The 20,107-nt window shown below is 42.0% G+C and overlaps 1 protein-coding gene across 2 annotated transcripts in view; it reads right to left on the reverse strand.

Moving 5' to 3' along the window:
• 9030624G23Rik (RIKEN cDNA 9030624G23 gene) overlaps positions 1-20,107 on the reverse strand; it is a 53,729-nt gene that overhangs the window by 13,212 nt on the left and 20,410 nt on the right. Inside the window, exons 2-4 of one of the 2 annotated variants that reach the window (NM_001382819.1) lie at positions 17,883-18,009; positions 17,620-17,680; positions 12,921-16,284 (exon numbers count right to left, since the gene is read on the reverse strand). In NM_001382819.1, coding sequence (NP_001369748.1) covers positions 14,823-16,284; positions 17,620-17,680; positions 17,883-18,009 — 1,650 coding nt within the window. In that variant the 3' untranslated portion in view covers positions 12,921-14,822. Of the gene's footprint in view, positions 1-12,920; positions 16,285-17,619; positions 17,681-17,882; positions 18,010-20,107 lie in introns of those variants that run through there. The other variant, NM_001256489.2, reaches the window with a different exon arrangement.

Below are 20,107 nucleotides of genomic sequence, written 5' to 3' on the forward strand. Positions count from 1 at the left end.
TGCTGTGATTGAAATTGTGTGCTGCCACTACCCAGCTATCTTTTTCATTTTAAAAAAGATTTTTAAATTTCTATTCACATGTACGTCTGTGTTTATCTATGCTTAGAGAGGAGGGAAGAAGTCAGGGCTCTGGAACTGAAGTTACTGGTGGCTCTCAGAGCCAGATGTGGGTGCTGTGAACTGAATTCACAGTATTAGTTGTTTGTAAGCGCAGAGCCAGGTCTACAGGCCTCAGAGTCTTGCCCCTATTTTTGAGTCAGGCCTCTCTCTGAACCCAGAGAGTACTATTTACCATTTTGTCTAGAATAGCTGGCCAGAACTACCCTAGAATTGGTTCCTGTTGTCTCTATCCCACAGTGTCAGGGTCACAGCCAACAAGGACATATATGGCAGTTTTACATACAGGGAGCACTCCACTTCTCAGACTGTGGCTTCCTGCATTTCTGTATTTAATAGTTTACCACCGTGAGCCCCCCACAGTGCCCCCAAACAGGGCAGGGTACACACACTGTTTGATAACTGTGAATTAGGGCTACATGACATTTCAGAGGCCCAAGAGCCTCTTCCTATCCTGGAGGCTCAAACACTTTGTGACCTCCAGGGTTAGGGACTCAGGAAGGAATGTGAGGGATGTGGGTGAATTAGTCTTCTAGAAAGCTCCATTCTGGCACAATAGTGACAGTAGAATAGACACTCAGGAATGTGTCAGACTAAGGGCTGTTCACTTGCCAAATGCTGTTGTCCCTCCTTTTGGACAGCAAGCCAGCTATGGGGTCCCAAGTAAGGCTTCTTGTTCTTTCCAAGAGGTCATTATCATCAAAGATGCTCATCACCAGACCAGACCTTTTACAGGCCCCTGCTTCTGTATGGGACCAGCAGGACATCTGGGCAGCCAGTTCCCTGCGGTGGAGGGGGAAAGCAAAAAGCAATGTGTGGGTGTGTGCCAGGGCCAGAGCTAAGGAGAACTCACTGCCCTGCAGCACACAACAGCTGCCCAATGAGGAAGTGATAGTATCCCCACAGGGACAGAGGTCGGCCAGCTAACATGGAGCACAACCAAGATGACCAACCCAAGCAGACTAGGAACTGGCAATGGGGATAGCTGGAAAGACATGAAAGGCAGGGCAAATCCAGGCCCTCACGTTCCTCACCTAATGTCCAGCTTTATGGAAACCTTAGGGAATTAGCAAGTCAAACATCTCAGGATACAATCTATGCTCAACTGCACAGTAGAAGCTCAAGGCTGAGCCAGAGAACAGACACCTGTGTTATACAAACAGTCTTCTTCCTGTGGGCTGAGTCCACACCCTGTGGTTTTGAGACAGGGTCTCATGTATCCCAGGCTGGACACTGAACTCATTATGTAAAGGACGATGACCTTGAACTCCTGATCCTCCTGCCTCGATTTCCGAAGGGCTGGGGTTAGAACCATGCACCACAGCATGCATTTTGTGGCGCACCTAGGGATAGATTTAGACTTCGGTGATTAGGCAAGCATTCTACCAACAGTCGTAGCCAACTCCAGCCTATCCTCCCGCCTCTCCCTCCCCCTCCCGTTTTCATGTGAAAGAGTCTTTTTTTTTTTTAAACAAGGTTTCTCTTTGTAGCCCTGGCTGTCCTGAAACTCCCTCTGAGACCAGGCTGGCTAGGAACTCACACAGATCCATCTACCTCTGCCTCATGAATACTGGGATTAAAGGAGAACCTCACCACCATCTGGCTATGATAGAGTCATTCTGTAAGGCCCAGGCCAGCCTTGAACTCAAGACACTCCTCAGTCTGCTGAAATTACTGGAGCACAGCACGCCTTAAGTGATCTTTTGAAGGATATGTAAGACATTGCTGCAAGCAGGAGAGGGCAGAGGCCTCCAATTCGTCCCCCAGTCCCTCTACAGATGGACGTCTTGTGCAGTCAGTCCTGGTGGGATGGAGTCAGAATAGGCTTCTCTGCCTTGCTGCTCAGCACTCAGGCTCAGGTTGGCACGTTGTCCCAGGCTTGATGCAGCAGGTTCTTTGGGGTCCCTGAGCTAACTATGGAATGACTCACACATGGGCTCCTGATTGGCTGGGATGACAATTCATGTCAACTGTGTTCTGATGCTGCAGGCCAAGAAGCCAGCAATGGCCTTTCCCCAGTGGACAGGGGATTGGCACGGGGCCTCTAAGACTGGTTCTGCATGGTCAATGTCTCAGGCTGCCCTGGCCAGTGGCCAGCACCCAACACTCCTGGGAGGGTCCAGCAGTAACGCAAGGGGGCTGAGCCAGGCCTAGCATAGAGAAGGGTAGAATATCTCTCATTGTTCCTGACTGAGCCTATGTGTGTCCTTCTCCAAAAGGAGCTGCAGTTTACTGTGTCAGGCTGCAATGGGACATGCAGATTTGGTGGTCCCTGGGTCAATCCCTGCCTACAGCCTTCCCTTCTAGCCATATGTTCTTGCTACCTTGATTTCTCTGAGTCCTGTCTCCTTAGCTGTAAACCAAGAGTGAAGGTCCCTGTGTGTGGAGTTTACAGCCTATTTCTATGAAAGAAAGGGAAACAGAAGCTATGAGGAGACAGAGAAACTGAACCACCAGGCAAATGCTCCGTGGGGACATTGGAGTACTTTTACTGTGAAAGACCACAGGCTTCCTCAATGAGCTACATCTGAGTACAGCACCCTGTGAGGAGGGAAGCCACTGACCTGAAAAGCTTCTCTTACAGGTCACACCTAGCGCAGTGGCATTAAAAACCGTGCTCTGTGCTGGTAAAGAGCCTGGGGTCACTGTGATCTGGAAGCATTCCTAGGTAGGTCCAGTGACTTCCTAACTCCTGTACTTCAAAGAGGAAATGAGGGGAGGGAAGGAAAGATGTAGCCAGGGAAACATCAGGGCAGGGACTGCAGAGGCTCCTGTTGCTGAGGAGCAGGTCTACTACAGGGGCCCAAGCACCAAGGGCTTGCTAGACACAGGGGTGGGGTTTCAGGAGGAGGAAGGCCCCTTCTCTCATGGCAGCAGGTATCCTGGGAAGTCCATGCCTACTGCTTGGGAATAGGAGTGTGAGGGTTAGGGACCCTCAGGGAGTGGCTCACACTTCATTCCATACATGTTGCAAAGTTTACAGACACACACACACCCGAACACCCCTTCACCAACACAGAGATGTGTTACCTCACTGTCTACTCAGAGGCTCCCATCCCTCCTGGCTCCAATGAGAGCCCAGGAGGAAAAGCTGTTAGAAGGAGGACTCCTTAGAGTACCACATAGGACTCCGGAAGATATCCCCTCTGGGAGCTCGCTATTCTTACACACAGGAATATGAGTCCTTTGCTCATTCATTCATCCAGCCACCTTTACCAAGTACGCATGGACTTGGCCTGAAGATGTGCTGAGCGAATGACCCTAACCTTGGGCAGATGGAGAAGATGCTGACTGGTGGACAGGAAAGATGGATGCTCAGAGGAAGCCTCAGTGGGCTCAGAGGTGAGTTACTATGACACAGAGAGAGCACGAACATGTGGGGAAATTAGGGAGGGAGGGAACAGGTCATTACCTACAACCACTGAGTTGTCACTCAGTACATGCTGAGCTCTGACCTATAGGCTGTGACTCATTGCAACCCCATCAGAATGATCCATCTTCCCATCCTCTCTGGCCACGAATATCTCCACGGCTCCTGTCTCCAGCCCTATGGCTGCCACTGGGCCTTTTGCTCCCACACCTTCTTCAGGCTCTCTCCCTGCTCACATCTCTTACCTCCTGGAATACTTTGTCAAAATGGGAAGCCTCTACACACAACCTCCGAAGCCTAACCTCTCTCCAGCTTTACTTTTCCCAATATTATAATGAATTCAAGGCCCAGGCTTTACTTTGCTTTTCTTGGCCATTAGAAGCCAGAGCCCTCAAGCTCACTAGGGACAGAGCATATTCTTAATACACGCTGAGCACAGCCATATGGCCTACCAAAGTGGACAGCTGGCAGCAAGGCTGTGCCCCAGACTTGTACATGCTTTCATCCACAGGCAGGTGGGTAGGAATGGAGGAGGTGCCAATCATCAGAGGGATCTTTCTACTGATCATCCTCTGACTTCTGACCCCATAGCAAAGTTCTGACATAAGATTAAGAACTATCTGACCCAGACTCTCCTCATTCAGTGCCGAGGTGTGTTTGTCTACAGAGGAGTCACTGGGTGTACACCAAAGCAAAGGGCCTCAGGATGAGAAGAGGCACTATAGGTAGAACTTGTACTCCTCTGACCTCTTTGTCTGCTCCAGCTTCCAGACATCAGTTTCCAGGCTTGACTGGACCCTGCCATACACTTGTGCATGGATGGCATCTGGAGTCGAGGACCCTGGGGCCTGGAGGCATGTATGCAGGTGACATTCAGTCATATAGACTCAGGAACTGCTCTCTTTAGCCCCAGCACTGCACACGATATTCCATCGTGTCTATTTTTGATTGAGGAGACCCAAAGATCCTCTTTCCTCCGAAGACAAGGGCCTCTTTCTGGGTATCTCCTTCAGACTCACTGACAACCTGGAGAGAGTGTCTATGGAATGTGGGGGAGTGAAGAAAAAGGCAGGAGGAGATATCCTCTCCCTCCAGAAGGTGAAGGCCAGAAAGGAACTCCACCCACAGGAAGTCCTGAGGACACCCTGTGCCATGAAAATCCCTCTATGAATGCTGTAGGAGCTTGGGTGTCTTGGGCTGGGGGTAGGGGTGAGGGAGACCCAGCTACTCCCAGGTCTGCTGGGAACTGCTGGTCTAAGTCTCTAGGGAATTAGTTGCATTTACCAGAGCCAGGGACAGAAGTACTGCTTGACATTTTCCTCTGCATCTTGTAGACCTCTTGAGGTAGCAGGCATTGGGATTAGAAAGAACCATGACACATGCACAATCTCTGAAACAATGGTGGTGATGCTGGCCTCATGGTTAAGTAGGCCTGGCTCATCGTGGTACTTACAGGGTTCTTCTTACCTCTCAGCCTCAGTTTCCTGAACTGTCCTCTGAGATCACTGAAGAGACTTTACCCACAGTCTCTGTAAATGGCACTCCTTTCATCCATAGCTCTAATGCTCTGCAGGCCTGTATTAGTCAGGGTTCTCTAGAGTCACAGAACTTATGGATAGTCTCTAGATAGTAAAGGAATTTATTGATGACTTACAGTCGGCAGCCCAATTCCCAACAATGATTCAGTCGCAGCTGTGAATGGAAGTCCAAGGATCTAGCAGTTACTCAGTCTCACGCAGCAAGCAGGCGAAGGAGCAAGAGCTCGAGCTAGACTCCCTTCTTCCAATGTCCTTATATTGTCTCCAGCAGAAGGTGTAGCCCAGATTAAAGGTGTGTTCCTTAAACTCGGAGATTCAATCTTCTGGAATCCATAGCCACTATGGCTCAAGATCTTCATACCAAGATCCAGATAAGGATCTCCAAGCCTCCAGATAAGGGTCACTGGTGAGCCTTCCAATTCCGGATTGTAGTTCATTCCAAATATTGTCAAGTTGACAACCAGGAATAGCCACTACAAGGCCTATTGGCCTTGGGGTGACTTATCTAGGGCCAAGTGGAGGCCAAGGCAGAGCAGGGATCAGAACCACTGGGGGATGATGCACAGGCTGGACAAGCTGCTAGACCATGCTCGTGGAAAAGAATACCACAGGTCACATAGGGCACTGGCACCTGGGTGAGCTCACAACATCCCTTCACTTACCCCAAGTACCCAAGTAAAGCTGATCGTGTGTTTACGTGAGTATGCACGTGTATACTATGTGCATTTGTGTATGCATGTTCTCTGTGTGTGTGTGTGTAATTCCTATAATCCCCCATTAACAGAAGCCTGGTGAGATACTGGTCACCCTCAGCTGGAATAACATTGTCACAAAGCAAGTGTGGGTGATGGTCATAGCCATGGCTCTCTGGACTCAGAATATTAATTATAACTCAACTGGTGACTGGGCTATTCAGATGCAGCTGTGTGTGGTTCCTGGACATTTTTCCCTTCTGGTCATTAGGATGCTTGATGGAACATCCTGGCTGGGCTTGGGAAGGCTCAAAGGAGCACCCAAGGTCCTGCTCTGGACCTTATTGGGGCTGACCTGAGCCAGGCCTTTTCTTCAAAGCCCATATTGTCCAGACATGCTTCCCATGGCACATAGAAAATGTACACATGGAGTAAAAATATATCCCATCTCAGACAGCACACCAGCCCTCACCACTCTGGGCAAAGATACACACAGTCAGCATCATGAATATAACTTAGCCCCCCTGTAGAGCCAGCTCTGAAGGCCATCTCCTTCCTCCCTGTCTGCTCCCCACATGGGGACTGGAGGCCTCTTCCCAGTGAACAATATTATGGGACTGTTCCTAAATAGTCTTGCACCTCACTCAAAGCTGTCATTGTCCCCTGAGATCCTCAGGACACCAAGGAGGGAGGCCCATTTTCTTACCTCCATTTTCTTGAGAGGGAAAATGGGGCTCACAGGGAGGCTAGTAATTGACTCAAGAGGTAAGTGGCAGTCAGAATGGGTCGGGAAAGTCCTGTCACCGGAGCACAACTTCTCTGCCTAGGCTACAGCACTGTCTCAGTTTCCCCTTACGGTGCAGAGTCTCTCCATTCACAGCAATGATCATACTTGCAATGTTCTTCCTGAACCAAGCACTGGTTTGCCCCAGAGTCTGTTCTAAAGAGCAGGAGGACCTAGGACTCCCCTTGCTCTGCAGACTGGGGGTAGGGGTGGGTCCGTGTGTCTGCCCTCCTCCCACCCAGCCAGGTTGACTGGACACCATGAAGTCAAGAGGGCATCACTTCATTCATTACCTTGCATCAGTGCCTAACCAGGAGCTATAAACAAAGCAGGCACTCAATACTCAGTGCTTTACAAAGGACTACCCCTGAATTTAGACTCAGACCAAAAATCCAAGATCTGGACTAGAAAAGCCATGCACTTCCCTAACAGATATGTGCTCATTAGTGTGGGAATATGCATGTTAGTGCAGGTGCCCGTGGAGGCCTGAAGAGGGCACCTGATCCCCCAGAGCTGGAGTTACCAGTGATTGTGAGCCTCTCAACATGGGAGGAACTGAACTAGGGTCTGCTCAAAGAACAGTAAGAACTCTTAAGCAGGGAGCCACTCCGCCAGTCCCCATATGTATTTTTTATTAGATATTTTCATTATTTACATTTCAAATATTATCCCCTTTCCTGTTTCCCCTTTGAAAATCACCTATCACTTCCCCCCTTCCTATGCTCCCCAACCCACACACTCCTGCTTCCTGGCCCAGGCATTCCCCTATACTAGGGCATAGCACCATCACAGGACCAAGGGCCTCTCCTCCCATTGATGACTGACTAGGCCATCCTCTGCTACATATGTAGCTGGAGCCATGGGTTTCTTTTTGATTGGTGGTTTAGTTCCAGGGAGCTCTGGGGGTACTGGTTGGTTCATATTGCTGTTTCTCCTATTGGGCTGCAATATGTATTCATCTCCTTGGGTCCCATATGTATTTTTAACTGACTTTATTTTAGGGCAGTTTTAGATTCATAGAAACATTGAGAGACAGGCACAGAGACATTCCCTGGACCCATCTGGTCAACACCCTCCACCAGAATGGGGCATCTGTAGCATGGACAATCATTGTCCTCATTCGGTCTACAGCCTACACAGCATTCATGCTTTGAGCTGCATGTTCTGGGTTCACAGATCCATGTCCTCTACAATGTATACAGACCAGCTTCACTGACCTCAGATACCCCGTGCTCCACCTTGTCCATATTTTCTCAAAGTGTTTCAAAGCCCCCAGATTTAATAGGTTCCAGGAGTTCTGATTTCACACTCATGGGGTCAAAGTGCAGGCAGATGGTGGAACCTGTGGAAGGTCATCAGACACACAACCTGGTGGTTGCAGCAGAAATCACCAGGCAATTAGGTATACAAACAATGTCAGCTACTGATTTCTTCATCCTGCCTTCCCCACAACCTTGGTCAAGAGCCATGCTCCAAGGGGCTCACGGAGGGAGAAGAGCCTCTGGGACATGCCTTGTCACTCTTGGCTATGTGGAACACCCACAATGCAAATTCCTCAGCCCAGGCCCTGCTTTATGAATTCATTCTTGTTAACCAAATTGATCACAGAGTGTACACATGACATGATTTCATGCAGTCAGGAAGAAAAGTGAAATCATGATACTTGCACAGAAACAGAAGGAACTAGAAATCATTGTTACGCAAAATGAAGCAGAATCAAAAAGGGAGGTGTGTGTGGTGTGTTTGTATGTATGCGTGTGAATGTATGTATATGGTATGTGTGTGCATGTGCTGTGGTGTATGTGTGGTGTATGTGTGTATGTGTGAATGTATGCATGTGGTATGTATGTGACTGTGTGAGGCTATTGTGGTGTGTGTGTGTTACTGTACATGGTGTGTGTGCATGTGTATCTGTGGTGTATGTGTGTGTGTATGGGTGTGAATGTAACTATGTGGTATATGTGCGTGTGCGTGTTTTTGTGGGGTCATGGTTATGTGTGTGTGTTTGATGTATGTGTGGTGCATGTATGTTTATGTGTGTGGTGTGTGTATATGTGTTAATGTATGTATGTAGTATGTGTGTGTGTGCATGTTTGTGTGGGGGTATGTGTGACCTTATTAGCAGAGACCCCAGAGGACTTTCTTCCTGTATCCCAAGGAAATAACTGTTGGCCATATTTCTGCTTTGTCTGTTGGTTTCTGAGGTTACAAGTGTGTAAAAACCACATCTTACTTTCAATTGCATTTCAAAAAGTCATTGGGCACAAGCTGTTTTTGCATCCAACTTGTTGTGGTAAATATTACTTGTGGATTTCTTACCACCACATAAATTATAGAGGTATGAAATAATAATAATACGAAGAAGAGAAAAAGAAGTTATAATAAACTAATAAGAAATAATAAGAAACAATGCTATCAAATAATAAAATAATAAATAATATGAAATAATAAAAAGAAATAATATTAAATAATATAATAATGTAGTAAATGATAATGTGAAAAAATAAAATAAGAACTAATAATAATTATTATAAGCATTAAAGCACCAGCATGGGGCAGATACCATTCCCCTATGCTAATTTCTCTACTTCTTTACAAAGAACTGTGAGATATCACTTGACATATTCTTTTTTTTTTTTTTTTTTTTTGAGACAGGGTTTCTCTGTATAGCCCTGGCTGTCCTGGAACTCACTTTGTAGACCAAGCTGGCCTAGAACTCAGAAATCTGCCTGCCTCTGCCTCCCAAGTGCTGGGATTGAAGGCGAGTGACACCACGCCCAGCTCACTTGCCATATTCTGCCCAGGCTGCTCATATTCTCAGGATAGCCCTCCTGGCCATGCTCTCCCAATCCATCCACCCATGGGACCTTTTTCCTGCTTCTTCTTCCCTCTCCTTCATGGTCTCTTCCAAAGACACCAAGGCCGGGAACTGAAATGCCATCAACCTTTCTTCTTGCCAGCTGCAGGCATTAGATGTGTTTACTGATGATCACAGGAGGTAGGAATGATGTAATCATAATCCTCAAAACTATCGTAAAATATGGGTCCAGAGTCGAGGATCTGGTATTAGATCAAATGTTACTCATACTGTTTCCTCTCAGCCTGAACGTCTAAAACCTAGAACATAACAGTCCTTTTAGACAAGGCTACATCAAGTGAAACATATAGATAGACTTATAGATAGACAGATGGATAGAATTTTATTTATATATATATATATATATATATATGTATATATGTATATACACACACACATATATTTATAGATATATAGATTTTTATATAGATTTATACATAATATATATAGATAGATGTATATATCTATCTAGATTTATTGATATATAGACATATATAGATGTATAGGTGTATAGATATATAAATATATATGTATAGATATGTAGATATATAGATTTATAGGTGATATATAGATATATATGTATAGATTGAAGATATATAGATAATATATAGATATATAGAAGAATAGATAGATAGATATAGAAATATGTAGGTCAATATACTGATATATTGTTGTAGGTTGAAATGTTACATAAGGACAGGTCAGTGTACTGACTTCAGGGGGTGAAGAGGATGGCAACCTGATAGGAAGAACAAAACTGTGAGCTAATCTGGACACTTCAGACCTCCCAGCCAAAAACCAAGGAGCATCCAGGGGCTGGCTCATTGCCCCAGGCACATGTGCAGCAGAGGACTGCCTTGTCTCTCTGTCCACAATGGGACAGGAAGAGGATGTACTTAAATAAATAAAAAAATTACTTAAAAAAAGAAAAATTGAAACATAATTGAATATATATATATACATATACATATATATATATGTATATGTTATCTGGCAGAAAAAGAAAAAAGCTACATCAAGCTAAACATATGGATAGACTTATAGATACATAGATGGATGGATAGATTTTAAAATATACATATATGTGTATATATATTTTAGATATATAGATTTTTATATATAGATTTATAGATATACAGATTTATAGATAATATATAGAGATTATATATTTATTGATATATGGATAGATGTATAGATATATAGGTGTATAGATATATACATATAGATATGTAGATATATAGATTAATAGGTGATATATAGATATATAGATGTATAGATTAAAGATATATAGATATATAGATGAATAGATAGATATAGAAATATATAGATCGATATATTGATATATTGTTGTAGGTTGAAATGTTACATAAGGGCAGGAAACTGTACTGACTTAAGGGGGTGAAGAAGATGGCAACCCGATAAGAATAAAACTTTGAGCTAACCTGGACACTTCAGACCTCCACGCAAAAACCAAGGAGCATCCAGGGACTGGCTCATTGCCCCAGGCACATATGTACCAGAGGACTGCCTTGTCTCTCTATCCACAATGGGACAGGAACAGGATGTACATAAATTAATTAATTAAAAAAGGAAAAATGAAACATAATTATATACACACACACAAACACACACACACACACACAGAGAGAGAGACAGAGAGAGAGAAAGAGAGAGAGAGAGAAGTTATCTGGCAGAAAACAATGGCATTAATACAATACTCTTTGACCTGGCTCCTGTGGGCAATATCAGTTGCTGTGACCTGTAACATGACACATAACTACAGCCAATGGCCTGTGTCACAATCATCTGAGCTGACTAAAGCCTGAAAGTGCATTGGACATATCTCCAAAGTCAGAAATTCAATATTGCTTGAATCAAGCTAAAGTCCCCAATTTACATATCTATCAATCTGGTCTGTCTTCATTCACAAGACATGAATAAATACATGCTGGAAAATTACAAAATCGCTCACCCTGTCAACATCAGGTCTTTTTTTTTTTTTAAATGGTGACCCCAAGTTTAGTGATAAAAACAGGTGTCTCACAAAAAGTAACTCTTTCAAAAAGTGCCTCACTTGGCTACCCGTCCAGTGTAAGGAGAAAGAACAACCTTGGGATATTTCACACATCGGGTTAAATCTAAGCTGAATACTTAGCTTAGATAGTGCCATTCCATTCCATGATGTTGGTACTTGATAATGTAATAAGGACCAGCATTTATCACTCTCTGGCTAATGACTCTGAGCTCATTTATATTGTCAAAGAAGGTCTTAAATATTCCAACAAAGCTAAATTACAAGAAAACACTCTAACCCAAATGTATGGAGATAACAGAGTTCCTTAAAGAGGAAATGACCAAATCACTTAGAGAAATCCAGGAAAACAGAACAAAATTGGAGGAAATCAATAAATTCCACAAAGAAGGCCAGGAACACACAAACCAAAAAGTAGAGGAAGCCAAAATTCCTATAAATAAAGCGAAGAAAGAACACACCAACGGGTGAAGTAAACAAAACTATTCAATACATAAAAGTGGAAATAGAAGCAAAAAAGAAAACTAAATCTTAGGAAATAGTGGAAATAAAAATTTAGGACTGCAAAAAGGAACTACAGAGGCAAAGTTCACCCAGAGAACAGAGATACGGAAGAAAAATCTCAATCATTGAATAAGCAATAGAAGGAATGGGTAAATCAGACAAAAACGGTAAGTCTAAATCTTCCTGATATAAAATATCATGGAAATCCAGGACACTGTGAAAGGACTAAACATAAGAATACTTAGGAAGAGAGGAAGGAGAATCCTTGCTCAAAGTCTCAGAACGTATTGACAACCAAATCCTAGAAGAAAAACTTCCTAACATAAAGAAAACACAACAATCATCAAAACACCAAACAGAAGGGACTATAAAATAAAGTCTCTTCCCTGTGTAATAATCAAAACACACAGTTCAAGGAAAGAATACTAAAAGCTGCAAAGATAAAATGCCAGGAAAAACATAAAGGAAGATCTATTAAGATCACAGATGTCTTCAGGCTGGGCGTGATGGCGCACGCCTTTAATCCCAGCACTCGGGAGGCAGAGGCAGGCGGATTTCTGAGGTTGAGGCCAGCCTGGTCTACGAAGTGAGTTCCAGGATAGCCAGAGCTATACAGAGAAAAACCCTGTCTCAAAAACAAACAAACAAACAAAAAAAAAATCCAAACCAAACAAAACAAAAAAAGATCACGGATGTCTTCTTGGAGTCTGTAGACGCCAGAAGGGTTTGTACATATGTGCCGCAGAAACAACAGATGCCTGGATTTTAATATGCAAAAAAAGGACTATACCGTTAATGGAAAAAATTAAGATAGTCCACGATAAACTCAAATTTAAACAACCTCTCTCTAAACATACTGACCAACACAAAGAGATAGAGGTAGAATCTAACCGAGGAAGTTAAGGATACACATGAAAACACAGGTAGCAAATAATCTCTTACTGTCTACAAAAGAAGGGAAAGCACACACACAGCCCAACACCAATACCACCCGCAGCTGCAACAACAACAACCAAATACAAGGAGTTAGCAATCACCATTTATTGACTCATTCAATAAAAACAACTTTTGATTTGGGAGAAAATGTAGCTATAAGTTGGCCCAGGACTTTGAGGTTTTTGTGTTTGAAAGCTATACAACTTTCTGTCTCAGTTTGGGTGTGGGCGGTGGGTTTTGAAGATAAACTTCTGAGTATGCTTTTGTGTCTCTCACTGATCAGTAGTGACTTAATTCCAATAAGTTCTTTTTTTTTTCCCCCCAGACAGGGTTTCTCTGTGTAGCCCTGGCTGTCCTGGAACGCACTCTACACTTGTTGGGCCTCTAACTCAGAAATCTGCCTGCATCCGCCTCCCGAGTGCTAGGATTAAAGGAGTGCACCACCACCGCTCAGCCCAATAAATTCTTATCCTTTGCATTGTCCTGGTGTGTGAGTTGTGTTGAACCTCAGTGGACCCAACAACTTAAAAGCTTTACCACACTGCTGACATTCATAGCATCTGTCTCCAGTATGAATAGTCTCATAAAAAGAATATATATATAAAGACGTTCAGTGAAAAAGCTTCATCATACTAAATAGATTCACAATGTTTCTACCCAGTTCAAATTCTTCCATGATAAAGATGACTACAAAATTGTGCAAAGGCTTTGCCATATTAAATATACTCAGAGGGTTTCTCCCTCAGCCTTTCAATGGCTAGGAACAGATCTCATGACCAAACCAACTCTCGGAAAAGCAAACATTTAAATTGGGGTTTCTCTGCTGTGTGGTTTGTCTTGTGTATGCCTAAAGAACTCTGACATGCAAAGGTTTTACTACATTCATAACATTCACGTGGGTTCTCACTTGTATGTGATCTTTTATGTCATCATAGATGACTGTGACATCAAATGCTTTACAACACTGATTACTTTCCAAAGGTTTCTGTCTTCTATGTGTTCTTTAAAAATAATGGAGACTATAGAGTTGTAAAAAGTCTTTACCACATTGATTACATTCATGAGGTTTCTTTCCAGTGTGGAATCTTTAACGTTTTGCAGACGAGTGGGATATGCACAGGTTTTAGCACACTGACTACATTCATACGGTTTCTATCCAATATGGGTTCTTTTATGATTATAGAGACAATAACTTTGTGAAAAGGCTTTATCACATTGATTATATTTCTAAGGTTTCTTTCCATTATGGGTTCTTTTATGATATTGGAGACAACTGTGACCTGCAAAGTCTTTACCACATCGATTACATTCATAGAGTTTCTCTCCAGTGTGTGTTTTTTTTTACATTTCAATTTTTTATTAGATATTTTCTTCATTTACATTTAAAAAGCTATCCCTGAAGTCCCCCTATATACTCCCCTCACACTGCTCCCCTACCCACCCACTCCAACTTCTGGGCCCTGGCGTTCCCTTGTACTGGGGCTTATACAGTTTGCAAGACCAAGGGGCCTCTCTTCCCAATGATGGCAGACTAGGCCATTTTCTGCTACATATGCAGCTACAGACATGAGCTCTGGGGGTACTGGTTAGTTTATATTGTTGTTCCGCCTACAGGGTTGTAGACCCCTTCAGCTCCTTGGGTACTTTCTAAGGCTCCTCCATTGAGGGCCCTGTGTTCTATCCAATAGATGTCTGTGGGCATCCACTTATGTATTTGCCAGGCACTGGTACAGCCTCACAAGAGACAGCTATACCAGGAAAGTATGTGTTCTTTTATGACATTGGAGATGACTGTGACGTGCAAAGTCTTTACCAATTACATTCATAGGGTCTCTCTCCAATATGTGTTCTCTTATGGTATTGGAGATAACTGGGTCATGCAAAAGCTTTACCACGTTGATTAAATTCATAGGGTTTCTCTCCAGTATGTGTTCTTTTATGATATTGGAGATGAGTGTGATGCGCAAATGCTTTCCCACAATGATTACATTCTTAGGGTTTCTCTCCAGTATGTGTTCTTTTATGACATTGGAGATGACTGTGTTGTGCAAAGCCTTTACCACATTGATTACATTCATAGGGTTTCTCTCCAGTATGTGTTCTTTTATGATATTGGAGATGAATGTGATGTGCAAATACTTTCCCACATTGATTACATTCATAGGGTTTCTCTCCAATACGTGTTCTTTTATGACATTGGAGATTACTGAGTTGTGCAAAGGCTTTACCACATTGATTACATTCATAGGGTTTCTCTCCAGTATGTGTTCTTTTATGACATTGGAGATTACTGAGTTGTGCAAAGGCTTTACCACATTGATTACATTCATAGGGTTTCTCTCCAGTATGTGTTCTTTTATGACATTGGAGACTACTGCGTAGAGCAAAGCCTTTACCACATTGATTACATTCATAGGGTTTCTCTCCAGTATGTGTTCTTTTATGATATTGGAGATGAATGTGATTTGCAAAGGCTTTACCACATTGATTACATTCATAGGGTTTCTCTCCAGTATGTGTTCTTTTATGACATTGGAGATTACTGAGTTGTGCAAAGGCTTTACCAAATTGATTACATTCATAGGGTTTCTCTCCAGTATGTGTTCTTTTATGACATTGGAGACTACTGCGTAGAGCAAAGCCTTTACCACATTGATTACATTCATAGGGTTTCTCTCCAATATGTGTTCTTTTATGACATTGGAGATTATTGAATTGTGCAAAGGCTTTACCACATTGATTACATTCATAGGGTTTCTCTCCAGTATGTGTTCTTTTATGACATTGGAGATGACTGTGACATGCAAATGCTTTCCCACATTGATTACATTCATAGGGTTTCTCTCCAGTATGTGTTCTTTTATGACGTTGGAGATGACCGAGTTGTGCAAAGGCTTTACCACATTGATCACATTCATAGGGTTTCTCTCCAGTATGTATTCTTTTATGACATTGGAAACTACTGCGTAGAGCAAAGCCTTTACCACATTGATTACATTCATGGGATTTCTCTCCAGTATGGGTTCTCTTATGACATTTTAAACTACTGCGTCGTGCAAAGGCTTTACCACATTGATTACATTCATAGGGTTTCTCTCCAGTATGTGTTCTTTTATGACGATTTAAAGTACTGAGTTGTGCAAAGGCTTTACCACATTGATGACATTCATAAGATTTCTCTCCAGTATGGGTTCTTTCATGATATTGAAGATGACTGGGTATTGCAAAGGCTTTACCACATTGATGACATTCATAGGGTTTCTCTCCAGTATGGGTTCTTTCATGATATTGAAGATGACTGGGTGTTGGAAAGGCTTTACCACATTGGTTATGTTCATGTGTTTTCTCTCCAATTTGTCTTCTTATATTACTTTGGAGATGACTGGGACATGAAAAGGCTTTAGAACGTTCATTACATTCATAGAGTTTCTCTCCACTATGATTACTTACATACCTGCAATGAGAATTGGCACATGTGATATGTTTACTACATTAATTTCCCTGTTCAATCATTTCATCAAGATGAATAAAGTTTACAAGTTGGTCTACTGATAAAGATGTAGCAGATCATCTGGTTTTATCACTTCATATGTTCATGGTGTTCTCCCTCATTATGGGTTGTTTTGCATCTTTCGAGATGTCTGTGTTGGTTATTACATGGCTGACATTTATATCATCCTTTTTATATGGGATATTTATATGATGTATTTCATCTCTATGAGGAAAATGGAACACCTCAGAGCTTTATAAAACTAATTGCTTTCATAATTTTTCCTATACCATGAATTATACCACATTTGACTGTGAACCAGGACAAACAAAAGAATTTCCAAATTCCTAGTACCCATAAAGATTTTCTACAGTGTGAGCTTGGGGAAGTTCTCAGTAAAATTAGAAAACCAATTGATTGCAAACTTTATCATATTCAGAATGTCTACCAAAGACAGAATCTGACATATTTTCTCATTATTCTGTGATAGAAAGCAGAACATTGCTTCTTTCAATATTCCTATGCTCACATGGCTTTTATCCATTGTGACACATGACATACATATAAAAAGAAGAATAACAGATGAAAGGTTTCCACATTGCATTCACACTGTTTGACCTTTTGTTCCTCATAGACGTGTAATACATGAATTAAGCTTTCTCCTATGACAACACTCTTGACTCTCATAAACTGTACCTTAAACAAATGATCAATTTCAGTATAAGAATATGAGTATCACCAACTTTCCCATAGATTATTTGCTTATTGGAAGGTTTTGGATATATATTTATCACTATTCGATGTGCAATATCTAAGTCTTGTAAGTCTATAAACATTGTCAGATCAGTATAGGTCTAATAGAGGTACAAATTGAATAAAGGTATCTCTTAAGGCAATGTTTCCTTGTTTTTTTTTTTAAGGAGGAATTCTTTGATGGATAAATCAGATAACTACATCGAGGCAGAACTTTTTTTAAGAATATTATAATTAGGGCTTGCGAGATGGCTGAGTGGTTAAGAGAGCAGACTGCTCTTCCGAAGGTCCTGAGTTCAAATCCGGCAACCACATGGTGGCTCACAACCATCCGTAACGAAATCTGATGCCCTCTTCTGGAGTATCTGAGGACAGCTACAGTGTACTTACATATAATAAATAAATAAATCTTAAAAAAAAGAATATTGTAATTATAGTTACACTTGAAGTATTGACATTTTACACTTCTGCTTTTCTTTAGAGCTTCCATAAAATAGTAATATTTCCTCAGAGGCATAATTGCATCAGCTTGCACATTAAAATTACCTTTCATTTCTTCTTGAACTTTGACAATGTCCTTCAATATGATGGGTTTCCCAAGTGTAGCCTAAAAGACAGTACCAGGAAAATGAATGATATAGTATTGGAAATAAGGCAAAATTCAAGGTACTGTGAATTTTCACATCACTGGACACTATTTATTCAGCTCAGGATTCCATGTTCTCAATTGTAATAACAGAGCACCATCACTAATCAAGAGACATGTCTTCCCACTATTTTGAAAAGCAAAAGAAAATTCACAGTCATACCTATAACAGTGAGGTTCCAGTAGGTCTCCAGCATCACATCTTTGTAGAGACTCTTCTGGGAAGGATCCAGCAACTTCCACTCTTCCCCAGTGAAGTTCACATGCACATCATCATAAGTCACTGCATCCTAAAATATCCCATACATGTGTACATCACAAAGCAAGGTACTGACATCACTGTAAAGTAAATGTACGATTCCTTGACCATATATTCATGTAATTCTGGTACTTCCTCCACTGACTTCTGGACATAGACGTCATAATGTAAGTACCATAACATTTTAAAGGAAATTGAGTTGAAGGTTCACCTGTGTTGCTTATGAACATTTTAAATAAATAGGGTAAAGTCTTTCGAGAGGAATTCCAATTGAGATTGAGATGTAGGGCGAAACACATCAACAGTACTGAGGACACATCCTAAAAATTGTATGATGAATCACTAACTAGAAAAATTATGGACAAGCAGGGTGTATTTGTTCATGTCTTTAATCCCAGAGTCACGGGCAGGTATACGTCATTGAGCTGGATCCCTGTCTGTTCTATGTAACACATTCCAGGACAGCAAAAGTTACATATTAAGACCCTTACTCCACTGCAAAAATCAACCAGGGAGACAAAAATGATAGGAAGAACTCGGTTGTGTATTACAGTTCCTACAAAGAAGTATACATTCCCTGCACTTCTGTACTCATCTAGCAGAAACAGGAAGTGTACCAGTTTAAACTGCACCATTAGTAAAACTTTACTGGCAATCAAGGCACATTTAGTGGACCAATGGACAGATGAAAATATTAGTAATATAAGTGTTGAACATAAAAAGCAACATAAAGCAGGAGAGAGCTATAACTCAGCCGTGGAAAGCTCTTGCTGGTCTTCCAGATAACAGTGGTCAATTACTAGCATTTACGTGACCCATGGTTTTATGAACAGGAGTTCTGAGTCCACGTTCCAACAACACTAACGATGTGACACACATGATATTCATTTTAAAGGCACACAGCCAAAACACTCCTATTTATTTAAAAATTTCAAAACAAACACAAGAGTTTGGGGAAACATCAACACCCAGAATCCAATGACTCTGAAGCCTCAGGCAGTATTGATGTCATGAGCATATGCCATGCTAAAAAAAATAGAATATAACCTATGTGCCCAGGGGTTAGACAGGGGGCCCTAATGGAGTCTGTGAGGGCAGGGACATAGAGTAGGGACAGTGATCAGGGTGATAATGAATATCTAAATTATAAGATAAACAAAAAAAAGGAAAGAAAGGAAAAGGAAATTTTGAGTGTATATACACTTTCATCTTCCTCAAGATGAATCTAGAAAGGCTCCTCCTGCACTGTTCAAATGTCTAAAGTCTCTGCTGACACTCAAGACAATATCTTGACAGCTACATATTGCAAAATCAGAAAGCAAATTATATCTTTCCAACACAAAATGGCACTGAATACCCCTTCCCATTCCAATTGATAGGAATGTGCACATAGGGAGAGAAGATTGGACAAAGGCAAAAAAAACAGCAGGGCAAACACCAAATCCTATAGCTTTGTCTCAAACACATTGGACTTCAATTGCTTAAGGCATAGATGGTGCTCTTCCTGTAACTTCTCATACATCTCTCAGTTTGGGTACTTCATCTCCCAGTAAGCATCTCTCCATGGCAGATTTCTCAATGTGTTAGTTTTCTCCACAACCTGTGGTCACAAAATGCAACTCAAGCATCAACCTCACCACTTAAATGCAAGGAACTCTCACAGAGTCTTTTGTGGGATCCTGACTCTGTCAAAAGATGGCTGGAGTGGTGCTAAACTGAAACCATAGAGAAAGAATCTATGACCATGCTATTTTCATCTTTCAGTTTCCAGAAGCGGCACGATATGGATGATCCTGTGAAGTTTGGCTTCTAAATTAATGGACCCTGCCTCCCTTGGACCACATTTGCAGCAGGTTTTGTTTAAGGTTCCATCCTGGGATGAGGATACACTGTGAAAACTCCTTCCATTAATTTAAAACATAGCAAGCAGGAGGAAGTACTACACTCAGGGTACCTTCATAGGTATATACCCACAAGGGCATTTGCTCCACTAAGTTCATAGCCACTTTATTCATAACAGTTAGAAACAGGAAAGAATGCAGATGTTCCTCAACTGAAATGTGGACACAAAAACCATGTTTCATTTACAAAATGGGATGCTATTTAGGTATAAAAAAAAAGGACATCAT

This window comes from Mus musculus, chromosome 12 (genome assembly GCF_000001635.26).
Source record: "Mus musculus strain C57BL/6J chromosome 12, GRCm38.p6 C57BL/6J".
Classification (NCBI taxonomy): domain Eukaryota; kingdom Metazoa; phylum Chordata; class Mammalia; order Rodentia; family Muridae; genus Mus; species Mus musculus.